Source organism: Podarcis erhardii (assembly GCF_964252035.2).
Source record: "Podarcis erhardii genome assembly, chromosome: 9".
In the NCBI taxonomy this organism is placed as follows: Eukaryota; Metazoa; Chordata; class Lepidosauria; order Squamata; family Lacertidae; genus Podarcis; species Podarcis erhardii.
Window position 1 is genome coordinate 29,899,828 of NC_138512.1, and position 22,851 is coordinate 29,922,678.

The 22,851-nt window shown below is 40.6% G+C and overlaps 1 protein-coding gene across 3 annotated transcripts; it reads left to right on the plus strand.

The window, feature by feature from the left end:
* The first annotated feature begins 817 nt into the window (after positions 1–817).
* On the plus strand, positions 818–21,509 carry DCTD (dCMP deaminase). 3 transcript variants are annotated; one of them, XM_081875511.1, is made up of 6 exons: positions 818–965; positions 8,876–8,987; positions 9,723–9,858; positions 12,935–13,051; positions 17,561–17,657; positions 20,241–21,509. In XM_081875511.1, the coding sequence occupies exons 1-6, from the start codon at positions 925–927 to the stop codon at positions 20,317–20,319; spliced, it is 582 nt and encodes a 193-aa protein (XP_081731637.1). In that variant the 5' UTR covers positions 818–924; the 3' UTR covers positions 20,320–21,509. The 3 variants fall into 3 exon arrangements, with proteins under 3 accessions (XP_081731637.1, XP_081731639.1, XP_081731638.1); XM_081875513.1 differs by having other exon boundaries at positions 832–931; XM_081875512.1 differs by having other exon boundaries at positions 845–979.
* The last annotated feature ends 1,342 nt before the right edge of the window (positions 21,510–22,851 follow it).

The following is a 22,851-nucleotide window of genomic DNA, read 5'->3' on the forward strand; positions in this document are numbered from 1 at the left end:
CAGTATACACTCAGACCAGTATTTATAACAGTTGATTTATTTATTTTCATAACAGTCACTAATGTAAGAAAAACTATTGTACATTGGGACAGTCAGTGTGTGGCAAATATTTTAAGAACGTACGTTTCAGAGGGAAAAGCGTGGTGGGGAGGAATCATTCCAGTTCCATTTATGTTGCACATTAAATGCTGCCAGCTCCTGTTCCATAAGAACCCAACAGTGACTTTGTTATTACGTAAACATGTTCATTTTAAGCCAACCTGTTGCACACTTACATTAAAAGGCAGACAGTGATGGAATTATACAACAGGGTGAGGAGTTTAAGGAACACACATGCACAGGACCACAATTTTCTGAATTTGTTCTGAAAACAAATTACTAAGCTGCGATGCTCTGAAAGATGAACATTAACGGAGACAACAAAGATACACGGGCAGGACACCCCTAAAACAAGGCACGTCCAGCATTTGCTGAACAACGCAGCGTGAGCACCACTGAAACGAGGCCTTGCCTTGCAAAGAAAAACTGCGTCCGCTTTAGTCGATTTGATTCACTAAGTTTGAGCGCCCGCTGCATCCTGAGGACTACAACGTCCAGCATGCCAGGAGTTCCGTGGTTCACAATCCCCACTCCGACGCGGAGGGCAATGCATCCTGGGAAATGTAGTCCGAGTCCGGACTTAATTTTTTGGAGCGCTTCGACTTTTGTCCATCCGCTCCTTGAGTCGCCGCGCGCTTTCGGGCAGAGAAAGCGCGGAGCGGCCTCGGAAAAGTTATCAATGCGCGTGGTTTCAAGTCTCCTCCTCCTCCTGCTCCTCCTCCCCGAGCTGCTGCTTTGGCGCCAAATTGTAAAGCGGACGTGTCCAGCCTGGAGCCGGCGTTTCCCCGGGGCCGTGACGTTGTCCCTGCCTCAGACAGCAGCGAGATGAATGGTGGGGTTCAGACGCAGGCCAGCTGCCTGAATGGGTAGGCGCACGGTGGTGGGTCTCCCTCCTCATAACTTTCTTTCCTTGCTTCTCCCTCCAGGCATAAGGAATGGCTTGCTTAGAAAAATCTCTTTCCTCTCGCCCGCTTTTATGGGGATTTTTTGCAAGGAGGGGAAAGTGACTTGGAAAAACATCCCCCCCCCCCTCACACGTCTCCTCATTGATCCCCTTCCGTGGAATTTGGAAACTTTCCTTTTATTCCCTCGTTTCCCAACCCCTTGAACTTCCGTCTGAATCTTTCCTTGATTTATGTAACGAGCTCTTTTCCTGCTTATATGCAAGTCCCACAGAGTTCAGGTAAATGGATATGGGATTGCCGCGTCTCTGAACGGGCTATCCTGTTGTTTCAATCGGCTGTATAAATAAGTTTTTAAAAAAATGTTTCTGGTTAGAAACTTCTTTCTTTTCTAATCACATGTTTCTGAAGGCAATTCAACTTACTTCCGTCTCCGTCGTGGGTTTCCCTGCCCATGCGGTGATGTCTTATTATTGCACAGAGCCAACCTTGCTTAACACAGATAGCCTGTAAGTCGCTTTATAAAGTCACTTTGGCAAACCAGTTTGTATCCGCAGTCAGAGTAAATAAAGGGGCAGAGCAGGAAAGAAGCAATGGCTGCTTCTAGTTAAGTAGTGGTTCTGATGGTGATGCCAACTGTAGATGCAGAAAATACTTTAAAAATAAATTTAAGGAACCACAGAAAGGGGGAGGGAGGCTGAGTTTTGAAATGTTAAAATGATTGTAAAATTATTGAAATGTATAAAACTGAAAATCATTAATAATAATAATATAGTAATAATAATAATAATAATTGTAAGTGAGTTAATGGGGACTGAAAGGATTCTTTCCAACTGGTTCTGGTTTAGAAATTCTGTACCCTTTGCCTTTTGTTCTCACCACTCTCTTGCCTATGTTCCTGTCTGGTATAGTCTGGTTTCCATTCCTCGCTCATGTATCCACAGCCAGCGTAGTGAATGAAACCTCAGTAGACTGTCGGGAATATGTAGCAGCAGTCTTTCGCAGGCCATGGTGATGGGTAGAATCGTAGACTTGTAGAGTTGGAAGGGGCCACAAGGGTCATCTAATCCAACCCCTACAATGCAGGATTTTTTTGCCCAATGTGTGGTTCAAGAGAGATGGCTCCCTTGCAGCGTTCAAAACTCCCATTGTTCTTAGGTGTGTTTTGCTATGGAATTTCATTAGTGCAAGCAGTTTCTGAGCTCTGGGTGCAGTACTGCACCTAGAAAACTGCAGAGGAAGGAAAGGAGGACCTTTTCTGCCTCCTCACTTCCAGCCACACTCTGAATACTGGAGTAGAGACCCTCATAAGAATATTAGGGGAGTGGGCAGAGGAAGGACTAGAGACCATGTGAAAAATGAACATAATATTTTAGCTGCAGTTCATACATTTTCAGTTCTGTATTCTTGTTATAAAAGAAGCGCGCCTAGACATCCCGTTGTTGCGCCCATAACCTAGGCTTAAGGTGCCATTTAGCTCCTAGCTTTCATATCTCAGTTTCTAACACTGCTCCCTTGATATAAAAGAATGAAGATAAAGGGAGTATATTGAGGTGCCAACTGAGTGATGCCTTAAAGTGGCTAGGACAAAATTCAGTAAGTGCTCTTGCCAGCACTTCTTTTTCTTCCATTGGTAAATTTTGTGATATGTTTTTATGTGCACTGTACCAAAATGTGATGCCTTCTCTCAGCTGAGAGCTGCAAATTTCAGCAAATAAGAGATGTGATTTGGTAAAAGACACATATATTTCTTTTTGCTAAGTGATGAAGATTTTGTCATATTATGGAATTAAAAATACCGGTACCTTATTTTGTTTTCATGTGTCATCGTTTTTAAATTTTATCATGATTAGGGGCCTCAGAAGTGATAAGTGGTCTCTGCCCAGTATAAGGGACGGGCTATCATTAAAAGTGGTATTGGTGGATGGGTGGCTGGAACAGGAAGCACTCTGCGTTGCAACATTTCATTGCTGGTCCCACCTGTCATGTAACTGATGCTCCATACAGTATATATATGTGTGTGTGTGTCATGGTGGAAGTGTTGAAGCATTCTAAAATGCCTGTGTGTGTATGTGTAATTTTGTGTTGAGTAGGCAATGGTCGTCTGAAGGGACTTTTAATATTCATATTTTTGAAAACAATATGCCCTGCTCCACACAAGCTGAACCACCTTTTCAAATGTTGCAGGGGGCTGTTGTCTCTTGGTTTGAGGAAATACTGTCAGTAGGCATCATGGATGTTAAAAAGGGAAAGAGATTTAGAATAACAGTGTATAAAAGATATGCAAGAAGTTGACTGTGAATGTGAGTGGCAGAATATGTGAAGTACATGAGCAAAGGCACCAAATGGCAAAAATATAATTGAAGCTCCTTGCTTGGATGCATAGTAAGGGATGATACAGATGAAGGGTAGCTGAGGAAATAAAAATGTATAACATAAAGAAGAATAGAGGATATCTGGGCTATAAAATAAATCTACAGGGGAACTTTATGAGACTGTACTTCACAGTGATGCTGCAAAATTAGGGGCACTACTAATATACAGAATTATCTTAAAATATATCATTTAGTTATTCCCTAAATAGCTCTTTGAGCTAGCTTTGCTGTGATGTTCTCCCAGAGACACAGGCATAAAAAGCACCAAAATAATTAAATGAACAGCACAGTGTTGTGGATGCAACTCTCAGTGCATTTCAGGAAGAAAAATTATGTTCTGATGGTGTCAGGTGGGACTGATTATTGCCAAAAGCCTGGAAATCCATAAAACTAAACAATATTATCTTCTATAAAGGTTTTGATTACAGTCAATATTCTGAGCAGGGGGTAGCATGCAATTAAAAAAACATACACAACTATTTAGATTAAAAAGGCCTTTCTATGCAAGCATTTCAGCTTCATTTTGATTGTGAAATGAAAGGAGACAAATCTAAAGGAAAGGAAGCAGTTGATGCCCTTGAAGGAAGGAAGGTTAATAATGTCCAAAGAAATCCAGCCAAGGTGATGAATGTGGTCTTTGGTAGGTGGAGTATTGCCAAAGCCTTACTATATCTGAATTTGTGAGCTGAGTAATATGATAAAATACTACCGAGAGGCAGTTATTAATATTTTTCTGTTTATGAGTCTGAAATGAGCAAATTCAGACAGTTTGTAATGCATTATGGGCAGGTATATATGGGTCACAGAATGCATACACGTTTTATGAACAAGGTAATTCTTAAATGAGCTGGCTTTGTACAAATTTAAGCCAGTCTTTTAACCAGTTAACTTTTATCTTACCTTAAGAGCAGTATCTCTTAACAGCTTTGGGAAAGTGGTTTTTCCTTGACCAGGTTGACTCTGCTTCCTTTGAGGTTTTTAAACTGAGGTTGGATTGCCATGTGTGGAGGGATTCTTTAGCTGTAATTCCTGCATTGTAGTGGGTTGGACTAGATGACCCTCAGTCCACATTCCAACTCTACAATTCTCTGATTCTACAGGTGGTCAAGGATTAGACATAAGATTGAATATGTGTTAAAAGCTTTTTTTTTCTACCACTGGTTTATAGAGCTTTGTCTAAGAAAGAGTCATAAAGCTCTTCTCTAAGATAGCAGACCATGCTCTTTGTTCTTACTCAAATAAATCTAAATCAGCAGCAAAGAAGCAGAATAGTGGAGAATGCAATTCAGGTTGTTGATAAGTTTTGATGTCTCAGTCTTTATCAAAAAATACTAGAGCTTCTTTACTTCCCATCTATATACTAACAGAGTAGTTTATTGATAGTATGGTTGTATGCCACACTAATTTCTGAGTGGTGCAAGATTCCAGGGGCTCTAGACACGTACCTAGGACTTGTGTTTCTTTTTGGAGATGAGGCACAGCGGAGACTGTGGTTTCTTTATGATAGATGGTTTATTTACACATATATAACCTGAGTCTACAATGGAAGGGTTCACAGCTTTAACACTCCGAAAGGATCTTGTTTCCCCCATAGCCCAAGCCTTGGATTCAAACAGAAATCAAAACTGACTTTCTCTCCAGCTTGCTGCTCTACTTCCAAGTCAAATCACTGCAACTTAACTCTAAACTCAGGCTTTGTCCGTCTAACTATCTGTGAGTTGAGGGAGGGGCCTCAACCATTTGCTGTCTCACTCAAAGCTCTTTTCCTTTGTTTTCCTTAATGGCCCATCACCCAGGCCACCACCTAAACACAGGAAGCTAGTCTGGGTTATAGTTTTAAAACTTGCTGAATCCAGGCGTTTGAAGGATCTCGCATACAGCCTTCGCCCCCTCGCCCCCCCAACTCATAACAGTACAGTATGATGATTGTAGGATTCCCACCCCCACCCCTTTTTACTTTAAGGAATTCTATTTGGTACCTTAGCCTTAATTTTCATTTCTGCAAGATTCCTTATTTCACATCCTTAAAATGCTCTTTAAAAATAAATATATCAGGATGACTTACACTATGTTCAGTATAGGAGGAGTTATCAGAAAATCTAATTAGCCACAGTTTTAGTGACCTTGGAGCCTTTTGCAGATTGGCTTGGTCCTCTGAAGATGCTAGTTCTTGTAAATTGATGGTTCTATGTTCTACTGAGGGAATAAGTCATCTGAATCCATCCATTGTGTCTGTCTTCCAAGAAACAATGCTATCTTTCATACTGAAACCTTGTTCAGCAAGAGCTGAAATAGTTTAATTTCAAGTCTAAGCTCACCTGTGCCTTTAAACTGAATCTCTGTCATGATGTAATGAACAAATTGCCTTTGTCTTGACTGGTGTCTTAGCTAAATCCAATTTATACACCTTATACCTCCTATGTCTTAGTTTAGACTAAAGTAATGATTGTCCTTCAGGTGGTTTCCCCAAGGAGTAAAAATCTTGAGAAGAGAGCTTGTTCTTGTAATTCTTCTCTAGACATTTCCATAGATAGCAGTGTGGAAGTGGCATAATGAAGGAGAAAACTATTTCTGTTGTACCAGGAAAAAGAAAATTTGGGTGTATAAAGACACATAATGAGCTCACCATGGAAGCTCATTTGCCCCATAATGGTATATATGCCCGATTCAAGTTGAATTAGTATGTGGGCAGGGAGTGGGGATGCACCAACCAGTCTTGCCTTGTCTGATTAGCACTGGCTATGAACGTTTGCAGGGAGAGGGTCTTTGCACATGTAGCTGTACACACAAAGACTGACACGTAACCCATTTGCTGCACACACAGAGGCATTTGTGCAAATACCAGGTAGTGAGTGGGAAGGTGTGATGTCAGGTGCAAAGTTAGTTCAGCCCTGCTCATGCAGTGATTCAGCTTGTGAATAGGCTTGCCTGAGTAGGGTTTTAGTCTGAGTCTCCAACCTGAATCAAACTCTGAAGAAGTCCAATCACCGAAGAAGCTGGGTTTACACAGTGCTAAAGCCCTCTTCAGGCATTATACTAACAAGGAAATAGAAATGAGAGCTGGGAGGAGCATGCTAGCTGCACATGCTTGTCTCCTTGCCCTTGTCATTGGAGAATGGCTCTCTGCAATGCGGAGCCTGCTACTCACGTAGCCTTCCCACACAATGTACAACGTATTTTTCCAGAGTTCTGCATTGTGTGGGAAGCTTCCATGAATAAAGGAGACACTTCACGGCAAACAGATGCTGTCCAACTCATTGCTAGGGATGGTGGTGAATCTAATGCCCTTGTCCCCACTCTGGTTAGTACAGTGCATGATTTGGACTAGGCTGGCTGCTGATTGTGTCAGTCCACACCTCTCCACTCTAAAAGTAGTGTTTCAAGAGTAAAGTGTGCATAAAAAGTGTTTTGAAACTTTCTTAAAATGTAAATATTAAGTATGCAAAGTGCTTGAAAGCAAACTAAAACAAACAGCAAATCAATCATCCCAGCCATAGAGGCTGGGGAAGCCCAGCCAGATGGGCAGGGTATAAATAAGCGAGTTGTTGCTGTTTTTGTTGTTGTTATGCCTTGAAGGAGGGATGAAGAGGAGATCAACATTCACTTCAAAGATTGTATGTGTTTGAGTATCAACGGCAAGGGGCAGGATAGTTACGTCTTTATGTGCCCTCTTAGTCATCTTTAAGCACTTCTACCTGGTACATGTGAGACTCAAATGTGAAATAGTTTATATGGGAACAAAATATAATCTGTTCCAATATATCTCAACCACAGTATGAAACAGACTACTAGTTGTTTTTTTGGCCTTCTAGGTTCTGTGCCTAAAAATCAATTACAGAAAGGTGGAAGGATTAAAATTTCAGTGTTTGTTTTGTACATTAGGAATAAAATAGAGGAGTGCCACTCTACTGCACTCTATGATTCTTGCTGGTGACTTCTAAAGGAGTTATTTCAAAGCTGTCACTTTCTGTTTTCTGAGATGCTGGATGCGGTTGAGGTGTCCTAGGAAATGCTGGCACGACAGGTGTCTTGGTATATACAAAACCTATAAATTAGAGTTTTAGGTGCTATGGCTGAGTGACAAAGGGTGAGGCTGGGAGACATGTTAGTTTTTTCAAGGAGCTGAAGGCAGGCTGAAAGAGGGAGGCTGCTTCTTTGTGTACCTGGCAAAATTTGGGGTGGATATATTTGGTGGATATATTTGGGGCTTGGTGGCACTGTGGTCTAAACCACAGAGCCTAGGGCTTGCCAATCGGAAGGTCGGCAGTTTGAATTCCCGCGACGGGGTGAGCTCCCGTTGTTCAGTCCTTACTCCTGCCAACGTAGCAGTTCGAAAGCACGCAGTGCAAGTAGATCAATAGGTACTCCAGCAGGAAGGTAAACGGTGCTTCTGTGCGCTGCTCTGGTTCGCCAGAAGCAGCTTAGTCATGCTGGCCACATGACCCGGAAGCTGTCTGCAGACAAAACGCCAGCTCCTTTGGCCACTAAAGCAGATGAGCGCCGCAACCCCAGAGTCGTCTGTGACTGGACCTAACGGTCAGGGGTCCCTTTATATTTGGTGTGTGCAGTACACACAATGGAAAGCAAAACCTCTTGCAAGTCACAGACCACTTTTAATACTCTTAAGGTTTTTTTCTGCTCTATTCTAGTTATGTATCTAAAGAATGAAACTCGTACACATAGGCTTTTCTCTTTTAGACCATGTATTTGTTTGAGTAATGAGTTTATTTGACATGCTCCTATTTGGGGTTAATTGTTCCACCTGCCTATTCATGCTTCCCAATTGTAGAGATTTGGCAAAAGGGCCATTACTGTCTATAGACTCCTATAGAGAGATTAAAAGACTTGACTCCTCACATTAGAATGCACATTGGCAACACTATTTATGGGCAGTGCAACTGAAAACCATTCTTAGCAGACAGTGATACCACCAGAAATGTTCAGCAAAGAGTGCCTCATATTCTATTTTTATATTTTAGCTGTAACAAAAGATATCGCACCATATGCTTGCAATTAGAATAGCTGGTCTAAGAGGTATCTTTGCTCAAGCAACTTAACTGTCAGTAATGCTGGAGCAAAGAACGTAACCTTTTGCATATTTCTCTAAAGAAGGTAACATTGAGGGATAGATAATAGTTGGCACTGCGCTGCCTAAAGACTGCAAATTGCTGCTTTAAATGAGATAATTTAGTCTCCTTTTGGCCTTTTTGGTTGAAAAAGAAGTGTTGCTCATATGGCACTGGGCAGATATGGAACACTGATATTCTCCACTATTAAATTCTTGATCTGAATTTATAACCTTTATGGTCAGATGCTGCTCTCTTAGTTGTACTAATTAAACCCTCATGGCACTCTGGAATTTTACATCATGGTAATTGACTTATTTCCAGAGACTCAAACACTGGGGTCAAAGTATACCTAATAGACTATTTTTAAAAAATAAAACAATTCATGCAAATCGTAACCATTAGTGTCATTCATTTGATTTGACTTTTGTAGGTATGGCTGTGAAACACCCTGTAAAAAACGTGATGACTACTTGGAGTGGCCTGAATATTTCATGGCTGTAGCTTTCTTGTCGGCACAAAGAAGCAAAGATCCAAATTCTCAGGTAAGAATATAGTGCCCAGGTAGCTTATGTTGCACTGTCTCTCATAAATTTAATATGGCAATAAGTTTCTAGTCGTTCAACACAATCTAATTACAAGGATATCCAAAGTTAGAGCCAGGAGGAAACTACAATGAGGATTTTATCTATCAAGTGGTAACTTGAGCTGTTTTTCCTTGGGAAGATTGTTCTTCCCAAAAACAATCTTGGGAAGATGAGGAGCTGTGTGGTTCCTTTCCCCATAAGAAGTAAAAATACTTACAGTTTACAGATAATGCATCTGATGAAAATAATTGAAGCTAGTGTATTTGAGATTATAGTTTGATCTAGCCATGTAATATGGTACGTTTTTACTGAGGTTCTGACTTTTGCATTTTTACCTGCATGTCACTAAGTAGGAACAGACCAACTTAGCTTACAAAGCATCACAATAAAAAGCATTTCTGTACCTTCCATGCTTTTGAATTGAGTTGTTATGCTGGGAACTTTTGTCCTCTCCAGGATGGTGCAGTTTGAATGAAGAAGCATGGTCTCAAATGATGCTTACATAGTTCTTGACCATTTTCAGTGTTGATGCTCAAGGTCAGACCAGGCTCACTTGGGTTTCCTTTATGGGGAAGTATAGCTCCAGCTACAACAGGGTGGGTACCATTTGCCTTGGCAGAGAAACCAGGTGAGTACGGGATCACCAAAATATGTGACCTATTACAAGAAACAAAGTTGTTCATTTCATTTCAGGTTGGTGCATGTATTGTGAATTCAGAAAACAAGATTGTTGGGATTGGATACAACGGCATGCCTAATGGATGCAGTGATGACTTGCTACCTTGGACCAGAACAGCAGATAGTAAACTTGACACAAAATATCCATATGGTAAGGAATACAGTATCTACACCAGATCACTTATTGTTTTTACTTACTAAATAATATCCTTGCTTTTATTTATAAAACATTTTTCTCTTTCATATTAAAGAAAGAGGCTTCTACAACCAAATTTTCCTCTATAAAAAAACTTAGGCATTCATATAATGCCATCTTAAGCTTTTGTTTTATCCTCTCGCTATTATATTTGTACAAGCCTATAGGAATGCTTGCCTAGCAGCTAGTGTAAGTAGAAGAAATGTTTGTTTATCTACCCAAAATCGGGCAAATATAGTATTTATTCTTTGTAAGAACTGAAGTTGAACAGAATTTTTTCAAACCTTACAAGAGTTTCAGTGTTAATTGTAAATATGTGTTTTAGGAAAAGCATATTACAAGTCACAACACAGGCTAGGCAATGCAAAATAAAATTGGACTGTACTAGTATTTTAATTAGGTTAGTGCCATATGTGAATAGTATTAAGAAATGAGCAATTAGTAGTGTTTGTTAAGTTTTGTTGTGTATATATATAGAGAGAGAGAGCGCTAAAATGCATGTTCGTTTAAAGCAATAGTGCCATTGTTCAAGTAGATTACTCAAAAACCCCTTAAACATGTCCACATTTCATTAGATGCTAGGATTGAGCATCCACTTTCCATTCTGAACATAGATGTGCAAAGAGCTTCTTTCAGTGAGTGAGGTGTTGCCTGATTTAAGTGTCCTTTCCCCACCATTAATGAGGGTGGCAGATGAGGTGGGACAAGCCTCACCATATTGTGGTCCTGCCTTTTACTGCTCTTTCATTTTTTGTTCTCCTACATACCTCACAACAGCCATTTTGTTACTGGTGGCCAAAATTACAAATGGGTCCAATGGTCCAAAAAGGTTGGCAACCTCTGTTTTATCTCAAAATACACCCCCGACCTCCTTTGCAAACAAATTGCTTAAGTTAAATGGAGAACAAAATACAGTGGACCCTCTAGTTACATACCGCCCTGGATACGTAACTTTCGGGTTATGAACATGGCAAACCCAGAAGTATATACTTATAGGTTTCGCCACATACACAGAAGCGCTCTGTGCGCCGCGTGTGTGCGCAGAAGTGCTCCATCGCACCGTGCGCAGAAGCGGTGCCTCTGCCTACGGACTTTTCGGGTTGCGGACGGACCCCCAGAACAAATTTAATTCGTATCCGGAGGGTCCACTGTACAGTGGTACTTTGGTTCTCAAACTTAATCCATTCCGGAAGTCCGTTACAAAACCAAGACGTGCTTTCTCATAGAAAGTAATGCAAAACGGATTAATCCATTCCAGACTTTTAAAAACAACCCCTAAAACAGCAGTTTAACATGAATTTTAGTATCTAACGAGATCACTGCTCCATAAAATGAAAGTAATAATCAATGTACTATACTATAAAATAAATAAGACAGTATTATAGATGATAAAAAAATTAATTTTTTTTCCTTACCTGCACTGATGATAGTCATTGTTTGGATGGGGAGCTTTTATCCATTTCTGCAGTCACATAGTCAATCAATCAGCTGAACTGGGTTCCACACAGTCACAAAAACAAATTAACCTAAAAAGCCTCAAAAACAAAAATGCAAAATGCAAAATAAATAGCAAAAATCTGTTCTGGAAGTCTGTTTGACTTCCGAAATGTTTGAAAACCAAGGTGCAGCTTCTGATTGGTGCAGGTGCCCTGGAAACAATAGCCGACAGCTACATCAGACGTTTGGCTTCCTAAAAACATTCGAAAACTGGAACACTTACAGTGAGGGGGGGGGAGTATTTGATCTGCTAAATTTGCCCGTTTGCCCTCCGACGAAGGAATGACCAGTCCATAATTTTAATGGTTGGTTTATTGTAGCTGTGAGAGACAGAATAACAACAGGAAAAACATGATTTAGAAGCGATTGGGCTGGATCCGGCCCCCAGGCCTTAGTTTGCCTACCCATGAACTAGCTAGTTTACTTTTTAATGATTTCTTTAAGTAATGATTCTCTGGTGCCAAACATTTAAATTTGGATAGAACTGTGTCCCCTTATTGGCCTATAGCTATTATGCAGAAGAATGAAGCAGAGCACCTGCTAGCTAACCACTTAGAATCTACTAGCTTCTGATGCCTTAGCACCTGTTTAAAAAGACAGAAATCTCACTCAGTTAGTTATCTCCTTTTTGAAGCAGTGTAAACAACAGCAGTTAAGCTGTCACTCAGGTGACCTGCTGGCTTCCTGCTGATAACATTTTATCTCCACAGCTCTAGAAGAAAACCCAGGACAGTTTACATAACTGTTAACCCTTATATAAAACCTTGGAAACAATAGGATTTCTCCACGACAACAAAAATGAGTTGTCCTTACAGCGTTACTGTTCTTTCACAGGAGCCTAATATGGTGCTTCTTGGAAATTAGAAATAACCTCTTCACTTTTGGATTGTTCCAAGATGACCTTGTAGCAATTAAGACACTCTTAAAAGGTGCTAGTGAAGATGGTAACGGTACAAAATGATTGTCTAAACTGCATTCTTAGTGCTGGTCACTTTTTCTCAAGCTTCATTGCCAGCTATCTTACCTGGAGGTGAGAGCTGCTTGGCTTTACTTCATAATTCCCTCTGCTCTTAAGAACACAGAGTGCACTTGCATAATCAAAAGAACATTCCTATCCATGCATGTAAACACACAAATGAGCTCCTTTATAATGGCAATTAGAGCTCTCTGGGAGCACTGGTGCCGTGAGATATTGCCACACTCAGGGTGACTGAAACTACTTGGCCTTCAGCCTATGGCTTTGCTTCGTCCTGTAGGTGTTCACGAATGGCCATGTTAATGTGCTTAATGATTTCATTACTCACTGCAAGCCTGGCCAGATTGCTTGACCTTCATTGATCTTGGTATTTCTGGATTATTTCCCCTCCCCTTCCCCACTTTAAATTTCTCTCTGGTGTGACAGATTGTGCTGGCTGTTTGCTTCTGGAAGGACGCAGGCATTTGCGGCGTAACACTTTGTTAAGTTTCAGATTGATGACTCACTTTAATGAACGCTCATATGAATATTTGTTGGGTTCTTTTTATCTTTAATCAGTGTGTCACGCTGAACTGAACGCCATAATGAACAAGAACTCTGCTGATGTGAAAGGCTGCAGCATGTATGTTGCCTTGTTTCCGTGTAATGAATGTGCAAAGCTCATCATCCAGGCAGGTAAGGGAAGGTGCCAGCTTGATTTGTCAGTGTTGCTGCACTGTCTGTTCATGGGTACCTCATCACAGATGTATTTGGTTTCCAAATTGCGGCTGTTTAGATATAAATTAATTGCACTATCAACCTTTAAGACACTCCTTGTGTTTTCTATACTTGAGTGGTGCCAGGTTTTCCCGTGCTAATTGCATCCTCTGTGATTCTTAGCTTGTTTTTAATTCAAGTTTGCCTCTTCCTCGACCAAGAGCTGCCAAGGAACTGTGCAGGCGTTGCATATAATTAGTGTCAATTTACAATTCTCTGACACATCGTGAACAGAAAATGTGGGTGGGGGAGAGAGAATAAACTGTGTGTGTCACAAGATCTGCTGGGAGTATATATATGTAACATTTTAATTTGAGCGTCAGACATGGTCGACACTTGAAGATTTTATCTTTTTGGTCATAAATGTCACAGAGACTTCTATGATCTCTCTTATAATTATGTCTTTCATTACAATAGTGATAAATCTTCACCACTGCAGCAGGTGTGCTAGTCTGATCATTAGTCCTTTCTTCAGATTATTGGATACTAGTAAAGTGTCCATTATTATGACAAGATGCAGAATGAAGGCTTATATATTTCACAGATCCCTGCGGTCTGGGGGAGGGGGGGAATGTGCACCTGTACAGGATCTCTTGTCAATGAGACCTGGGTCACTCGCTGTTAACACTCATAGGCACGCTTTCCCCAAGTGCAGCACATTACTTTGGGAAATCTCCATACCACAGTGCTAGCGTATATTCTGTGCTTGCAAAAGGTCCCACGTTAATCCTCAGCATCTTTGGGTCTGAAATTCTGGCACGCTACTGCCAATCAATGGACCAGTGGGGACTGACATTTCTCTGTGAACTTTCACTGTAGGGATGAATGGCAACCCTCACTTATTTGGGAGAAAATAAAGGGGTGTCCCATTGGGATGGGGTCTAAGTCTTCTCCTGCCTGCATAGGAGTTTGGATTTGATATCCCGCTTTATCACTACCCGAAGGAGTCTCAAAGCGGCTAACATTCTCCTTTCCCTTCCTCCCCCACAACAAACACTCTGCGAGGTGAGTGGGGCTGAGAGACTTCAGAGAAGTGTGACTGGCCCAAGGTCACCCAGCAGCTGCATGTGGAGGAGCGGGGAATTGAACCCAGTTCACCAGATTACGAGTCCACCGCTCTAACCACTACACCACACTGGCTCTAGGGACATTCTAGTCTTGTTTCTTGGCCATACTTCACTATGATGGAAAATTGGGAGAGTGACACTTGGTTTCAGGCACTGGGCTTTTATACAGCTAATTTCCTCTGCCACAAGTGGAAGAGCTTTAATTGCAATATAAATGGCTCTGTTTTGATTAAATTTTAATGTTAATCAACTGGATTGGCAGGCCAAAATTTTAGAAACGTGGAGAAACTTCTCACAAGTATTCCCTTGTAGATTTTAAGCATTTTATCAGGGCTGAAATGTAAGGAGGGCGGAAACGATATGCACTGTTTTTTGAAAAAGTTATACCTAATGACACCACGGCCATGACACAATTACTTAGTCTATTGTAAAGGGCAATTATAAAATAAAATAAACTATAAATATAATGCAGTCTTGCCTCTGAGAAGACACTGCCCTGCTTTGTCTGACTGTTGCGGCTAGTAAGGGATCCTGGGAGAGACTACTCCACCTGTCTGCCCACCTTGTTCCCAATTCCCCTGCCAGCCAGGAGTAGGAGAGTGGAGACAGTTACAGCTAATTGACTGGCGTTCCTGCCCACAAACCAAATAAGAGGACCACTGCAGTGCCAGTGCAGACCATCAGTGCTGTAGACCCCTGTCCCCAAGGAGAGACGTCAAAGAGATTTATCCCTATTGGGGTCACCAAGAGGGTGAGGGTACCACTCTTTTTAATTTTGCATTTTTGAATTTAATCATCTGGTATACAAAAGTGAGTTACGTATGGTAACTTGAATTTTGCATGTGTTTTGCAACCCAGAGTGATACTTTGCGTTGCAACGTTTCTGAGTGTTTTAATGTTGCTTGAATCATAGAATTGTAGAGTTGCAAGAAACCCTGAGGGTCATCTAGTCCAGTACCCCGCAATGCAGGAAAATGCAGCTATCTTTTGCGGGGATCTAACCTGCAACCTTGAACCTTGGCATTATCAGAACCATGCTCTAACCAACTGAGCTTCATGCCACTTAGGGGAAGAATCTGAATCAGTATAGAGTAAGGCCCTACCTGAGTCGGAGATGGCATAATGTATTTATTTATTTATTAAATGTATATTCTTCCCAAAGGTGTTTGTATGATACTGTTTTGCCTTAGATGAAGGGGGCGAATGAGCTGCTTCTAAATCATACGTAATGCTGCCAGGAACTTTTTTGTGGATTTTATTTTTTAATGTTTAAGACAATATTTTCTTTTTATGTGTTAATTATGCTACTTTAAATGTGGATCATAGCTGTATTTGTATCTGATTCTCATTCATAGTGTTTGATATATATATATATATATGGTCATTTTCAGTTTGGTTGTTTAAGACAGGCTGTAAACCACTTAAGAGATTCCTTTGGAGTTGTGAAGTGGCATAAATTTGATATACATAAATAAATTGATAAATGTAAAATAAGATTCAGCGAAATAAAGTATGTGTAAGATACATAAACACAAGTATGATTTAATGATAATTAAATTTTTAGTTATCAAAGGTTAATTTCCACATTTTACATGGGATATGGCTCTTGAAAAGACTCAGCACATTGTATGTATTTCTTAATTTTTGATGGAAATCACACCATGTAATATTGGGGCATTTTAGAAAACTAGGTCCATCTCGATTTTGCCTAATAAACTCATTTGCCATTATAGTCATTTGTTTTATATGCAGCAGTGAAAGAGTTAAGCTCTTAAAGCAATCACTATTTCAACTCTCTCCTGTCAGACTCATTGTCAGTTATCACTCTTGGTTTTTTCTGTTCTTTGTGTGTTCAGGATGTAATATTGACATGTTGGCAGAATGGGAAAATTTGTAGGATTGTGCTCAGCACAGTCACAGTTAATGCTTGCAGTCCGATGGGGGTAGGGAAGAGCCATGGAAGCAGAAACGGAAATTGCAAGAGATAGGAGTGCTTTGAAATTGTCCAAAATCTGCTTCAAGTAATTACGTGAGACTGTCCTATTGTGTTTTTTTAAGGATGAATTCACGATACATACAAATTCTTCAGAGAAGAAATGTCTCCCGTCTTTCAGTGTGAAACATTGTGCACACTGATGGACAGTAATAGCTTCGCATTCTGGAAACAGAAATGCCAGCAAAGCAGAAGACAATTGGGTTGCAGCAATTTCACAGTTGCAGTTCAGTGTGTGGCTCCATCTACTCTAGCTTTCTTTATATATCCCACCAATAACTCTACAGATCCTCTTGGGAAAATATATAACACTTTTGGTATTGCACCCTCTTAAGTGCTGGGCCTGAAAATCCTGAGGCTAAATCTGTCTTCCTCCACTTTTGAAGTTCCATGACCTTCAGAGTTTTTGGCCTCATTAACAATCCCATCTCTTCCCAGATTAAGCTACTTTAAAAAAAAATTATATAGCAGCATCATAGGACAAAATACCTATGCTCTAGATCTGTCATGCCGGTTCTAGTTGTTGCTAATGTTGGATGCCCTATTTTAACTTGTTTGTAACATGCAGTATCGGCATGTCTTTAAACTCTTTAACTGGTAACAAGTGGTTTAGTTTAAAGAAAACTAGGTGGGTTAAGCGGAGAACACTCTGAAAAGGAAACAAATAATGGCTCAAACAAAATCCCCCACGCTAACATCCTCTCCAGATCTCTAGACAATCTAGTGTGAACATAACTATGTGCAAATATTTCATTCAATTTTTCTAAAAGCTGACAAATTGCCCTATTAGTCAAATCACGCCTAAACCAATTGATGGGTTTTACCCTATACAGTGGTACCTTGGGATGTAAACGGGAAAAGTTCCAGAGCCCCGTTCGCATCCTGAGTGGAACGTAAGATGCGTCTGCACATGCGCGGGTCACGTTTTGCCGCTTCCGCGCATGCGCGTGATGTCATTTTGAGCGCATTCGTGAGTGGCGAAACCTGGAAGTAACACGCTCCATTACTTCCGGGTTGCCGCAGAGCGCAACCCAAAAGCGCTCAACCTGAAGCACATTCAATTTGAGGTATGACTGTAATTAAAATAGTGTCCATGAACCTCAGAGCTTTTATTCCTGCCTATTGCCAAAAGAACTCTCTGAGCAAGGGGTTGCCTTCTCCCTTTTTTGTATACACTGGTGGGAAATCCTGCTGCACATAAGGGGCTGCTTTATTAGGAGCACAGCTGATTTGGAAATTGGAAGATTTGCATACATTTCTTCTGCTTAAAAATATCTTTATGTAGATGTTACTTTTTTACATAAATTTAACTCTGTCTTTCCTTGAATGCATCTAAACATTTTTGCTTCTCGTTGTGTCCGCTCATAGGTATAAAAGAAGTAATTTTTATGTCTGACAAATATCACGATACTGTGGAGATGACAGCTGCACGACGCTTGTTTGATTTAGCTGGAATTCTATACAGGTGAGGTAATGCATGGGCTCTTGCATCTTTTGTCCCTTCCATCCTTTCATATGCTTCTGTGCTGTTCTGAAGCCCCACACCTATTCAGCTATAGGCCTCCTCTCATTCATGATGCAAGTAAGTGAAATGATATCATTAAGGGCTCAAAGGATCAGGGCCAAATACAGGGAAGTGGTTGCCTGCTGTAAGCTTTTTCTGTAACCTATTTCACAGCCTTTGTGCAAAAAGGGATGTAGTGGCTGCCACCAAATATATTTGGATTCTTTGAAAATCATGGCAGACAAGTCTCCTGCCTCAACCTGTAGAGAAAAGCAGGTCATATTTATTTATCTATGAGGAAGATACCTTTATGGAAAACCTTATACCTTCTTCCTATATTGTGTAGTATCTCCCTAAGAAATATGGCCGCTGTTTGTACATTGCAAAATGCATGTATTTATTGTTTGCGGTGTTATTCTTGTTTGTATTCTGCCAAATAAGAATTTATTGTTCACGTAAAATATAGGCTGTATAGCATGTTGTCATATTGGCTGTGCTTAAAGAATATAGCAGTAGAGGTGTTACAAAGGTTGTCTTCCGTCATTCCTAGCAAGTTACTTCTTAAAGTTGAAGCCTCTGCTTCCTCACTCAGAAAACAGTGTCTTACTTCCATAAAGGTAAAGGTAAAGGTACCCCTGCCCGTATGGGCCAGTTGTGTCCGACTCTGGGGTTGCGCGCCCATCTCACTTAAGAGGCCGGGGGCCAGCGCTGTCCGAGGACACTTCCGGGTCATGTGGCCAGTGTGACGAAGCTGCTCTGGCGAGCCAGCACCAGCGCAGCACACGGAAACGCCGTTTACCTTCCCGCTAGAAAGCGGTACCTATTTATCTACTTGCACTTAAGGGTGCTTTCGAACTGCTAGGTGGGCAGGAGCTGGGATCGAACGACGGGAGCTCACCCCGCCGCGGGGATTCGAACCGCCGACCATGCGATCGGCAAGTCCTAGGCGCTGAGGTTTTACCCACAGCGCCACCCGCGTCCCTACTTACTTCCATGTAAGAGCAAAAAAGATAAACATCAGGCTGCAATCCTATACACCTCACCTGGTGGCCGCTGTCACATGCTGGCAGCTTCTAGGAGCCACAGGTGAGAAGTGAGTGCAGGGGGGAGACCAAAGGTGGACAAACTACCCCAGAAGGAGCACAACGTGTTCCCCACGAGAGGTACTGCCCTCCCCTAATACCCCAACACCCCATCCAAGTGCAATACTCCAGAAGAAATTGCAGTATAGATTCATGATAGATACGGATTGTGATTAATGTTGTGTGTACACCATTTCACAAACCTATGGTGGGAGAGGACTTTATGCAGACTGAAGTAGACTGTGTACACAGCCTTTGGGTATAACCAAGCCAATATTTTCATGGAACATGGCCTGAAGAAGAAAAAAAAAGGGTATATTTTTTATAAGGCACTAAGGGAGGTTAATGTGTTCAACTAACGGTTTAACACCTTTATGATGCTGTGGTGAAAGGCTAATTATTATGAATTTAAAAACTTGAAAATCTTAATGTTAATGTAGAACCTTCTTGAAGTTTTGCATGTTTTAACAGTTCTGACTGAAAACGTTAAGCAGACTTCTAGCTCCTGGGCTAAAGTAGAAATCATGAGCCAATAATGCAGCATTTGAAATTCTGTTCTAAAGTTATTCCTTGTATTATATGTCTACCATGGGCACTAGGTGAAGTGGAGGCATAACTCACTCTGTTGCAAGTGAAATATTTCCAGAGCTTGCCCATGATTAGGGAGCCTCCAGCGCTTCCAAGCAATAGGCTGGATAAAGTGTGTGTGCCACCCTCCTCCCAAACTTGTCCTTCATTCTCTTGGCTGTTTTTGCCTCTTCGTATTGATTTGTGAGGATATGGTTATGCTTAATGAATCTCTAGAACTGAATTGTCAAGCTTAATGAGACACTAAATCCACACTATTTGCATAATCCTCTGTTTACTGGTAGATTGTAAAATATACACACAGTCCCCAAATACCTTTCTTGCTAATTGCTGCAGCAGATGCTCTAATGATGTAAAAGGATGAGCTTTGTTGGCAATATTAATTTTACAATTCTAAAGTTGTAACTTAAAAATTATTCCAGTTTCCACTAGTTTATATTTTCTATCCCTTGCATAATGCAGTATATTTTTCCCCTTTGCTGTGAAATTACTGAAGCAAACTTTGGAAGTTTTCTGTGAAAAAATTGGCATGAAAAAATATCAAATGTTACAGAAAGACTGGTTACATGATGCCACCTCCTGCAGCTAGGTTGTTAGAAATCCTTTGACTCCTGGCTAATTTATGAACTCCAATAGCTGAAGAACATACAAACTAAGCAACCCCATGTGTCTTTTTGTCTTAGACTTTCTTGTCCGGGTTTCTCTCAGTATGGTGCACTATAATTGGCTCCTATAGAGATGAAACACAGAGTGAATCCAATGATATTTTCGCCTTCTTAAAATTTAGTTGGGAGGCAAAGCAAACAAAATGTTTAACTACTTCACTAGCTAATAACCATCTCTCTCCTTCTCTCTCTCTCCATTTCTTCCCCAGGAAATTCAAACCTAAGTGTAGTAAGATAGTCATTGATTTTGATTCAATTAACAGCAGACCGTGTCAAAAGCCTCTGTGAGTTACATCTAATTAAATCTCTAGAAGATTGTGATTATCCTTTTCTTAGAAGCTGCTAATGCCTTTCATCTTGAAGTTTGGCATAACTTTTTAATAGCCCACTACAGTTGTAAGTAGACATCTAAGGAATATGTCAGGCCCAGAAAATTTTTGTCCTCCTTGCCATATGTTTTAAGCTTTGACTTCCTGGAGTTTTCCAAATCTTTTCTAAATGGAACCTATAGGTGAGGTCTGGACTTGTGTATGAACAATAGGAAAGGTGTGTTCACTGTGCCAACATCTGATCCGAATGAAGAGAACCAAAGTCACAAGCAATAACTTATGAATATTGGCTCGATCAAGAAAGCTGCTGGATAGCTTGTGTGGTGACGTGTAACTGTAGGGATGCATCTACCAGCCTAGCAGGTCTGCGTAAAGCACAAACTATTGAAAATGTCATTTTTCAAGCAATATGGCTAGATGTCTCTATAACAGTCAAAATATTGTGTTGTGTGAAATCCATACTGGTACATTACACCTTGATATTTTACCAGATGTTCATCTCTTTAATTGCTTCTCCTGTTGCAGTGTAGCGTGTGAGCATGTGTTCAATTATGTTTGAAGAATGTTTTGTATTGGATGTAGTTTCAGAGTAGCTTTAATTCCTTTCTCCCCAAGATACCTTCCATTTAGCAGAGGATAAGTGCATAAATCATTAGGCTTTCACCTATGGGACTCTGTTTGGAACTGATTTTAATGTCTAAAAGGAGACACATTTATTCGTCTAAATCTCTACTAGACAATCCAGCACATTACAATTCTGGGATCAGCCTCTAAGGTAACTTAATCACTGCTTTCCCTCTAAGGGAAATGAGGAGATTCAGTCCGCACTGAGGTTGAACATGCCAAATGTCATAATTATGGTTTTAGCTTGCTTTAAGTTGTTAAAAACTGGCCCTCTGCCATAAGTTCTGGAAACACAGGCTAAAACTATCAAGGGCTTTCAATATCTCCCCTTCTATTTGATTTTGGGAGGGAATGCCTAATTGTGCATGTTTAGAAAATGTTTCCAACCCCAAAGGTATTCATGTTTTTTTAAATATTGTGATGTTTTCCTGGACTCTTATTTTCTATGTTGAAACCATTCTGTAGATTAAGACATTGTGTAATTTGGCTTGCCACCAGTATTATTAAAGTCTTATTAAAATCTTACTTTGTTGAAGTAGACTCATTATTATTATATTACACTATATGTTTGGCTCTAGAGAGCTGCTGTTTCTGCAATCATATGCAAAGTGTATTTTGTATATTTGTTGTATCATTACAGAAATTGTAATGATCAAAAATTACTTTGCTGCTGAAGAAGTCATGCTGTAGTGGTGGTTACATGTGAACCTTTAAGTATTTTTTTTTTAAAAAAATATTCAGCCAATTGAAAAATACGCTCCAGCTTCCCCTAATTTCCATCTGAAATCTGGCTTAATTGTTTTAGGAGTATTTCTTAATTTGTGGGTCAGCCTAACCATTTATGCAGATGAATATTGTTTTTGGAAAATACATGGCATTTTATTTAATTTTATTTCTTGTGTGTGTTTCTGAATATTTAAAGGAAAACCCCTCAAACACACAAAAAGCCTCTGGTAGTGTATTATCATGGCAGTTTCATGTGGATTGAAGTGCACATATTTTTCTTGTCCACACAGTGTCCTAATCCAATTTAATACTCTTCCCTCCCCCACCTCCAAATCTCTGGATAATCTGGTATGAAACATATTGCATTAACACTGCACAAGTGTGGATGCTCTGCAGTGCGATCTGACATGCTTTTGTGGCTGGTTATTCACCTATGTGGTGATGTTCTTGGGTTTCACAACACTCTTGTTCTTAATGCAGTATATCTAAAGGATGAGCAGAATTGTACTGCCTAGATACGTATACAGTGGTGCCCCGCAAGACGAATGCCTCGCAAGACGGAAAACTCGCTAGACGAAAGAGTTTTCCATTTTGGAGGTGCTTCGCAAAACGAATTTCCTATGGGCTTGCTTGGCAAGACGAAAATGTCTTGCGAGTTCCTGTGGGGTTTTTTTCCTCCCCCCCTTTTTCTAAGCCGCTAAACCGCTAATAGCGCTAATCCGCTAAGCCGTCAATGGGCTTGCTTCGCAAGACGAAAAAACCGCTAGACGAAGAGACTCGCAGAACGGATTCTTTTCGTCTTGCGAGGCACCACTGTAGAGACATTTTCCTGTTGTGGTTAGTAGGGCAGTGCTTTCAAATGGTTGCATTTAAAAGGAAATATTCCAAACAGGCAAGAGTCATTCTATAAGGAATTCCTTGATAACTGAGGCATAATAACACTAAATCGGAGAGGAGTGTTGCTGGCTGTCATGACCAATAAGTAACACAAAGGGCCCAAAATACTCAGTAGAATTGGTACGCTCAAAGGAGAGACATGCAGGAAAATAAGAGATAGACTACTTTGTTACTGCTGGTTGATATTCAGCAGCATACACAAGGAGGTAGAAATGCAGGCCTCTTACAGGCCTAAAGGAAGTCA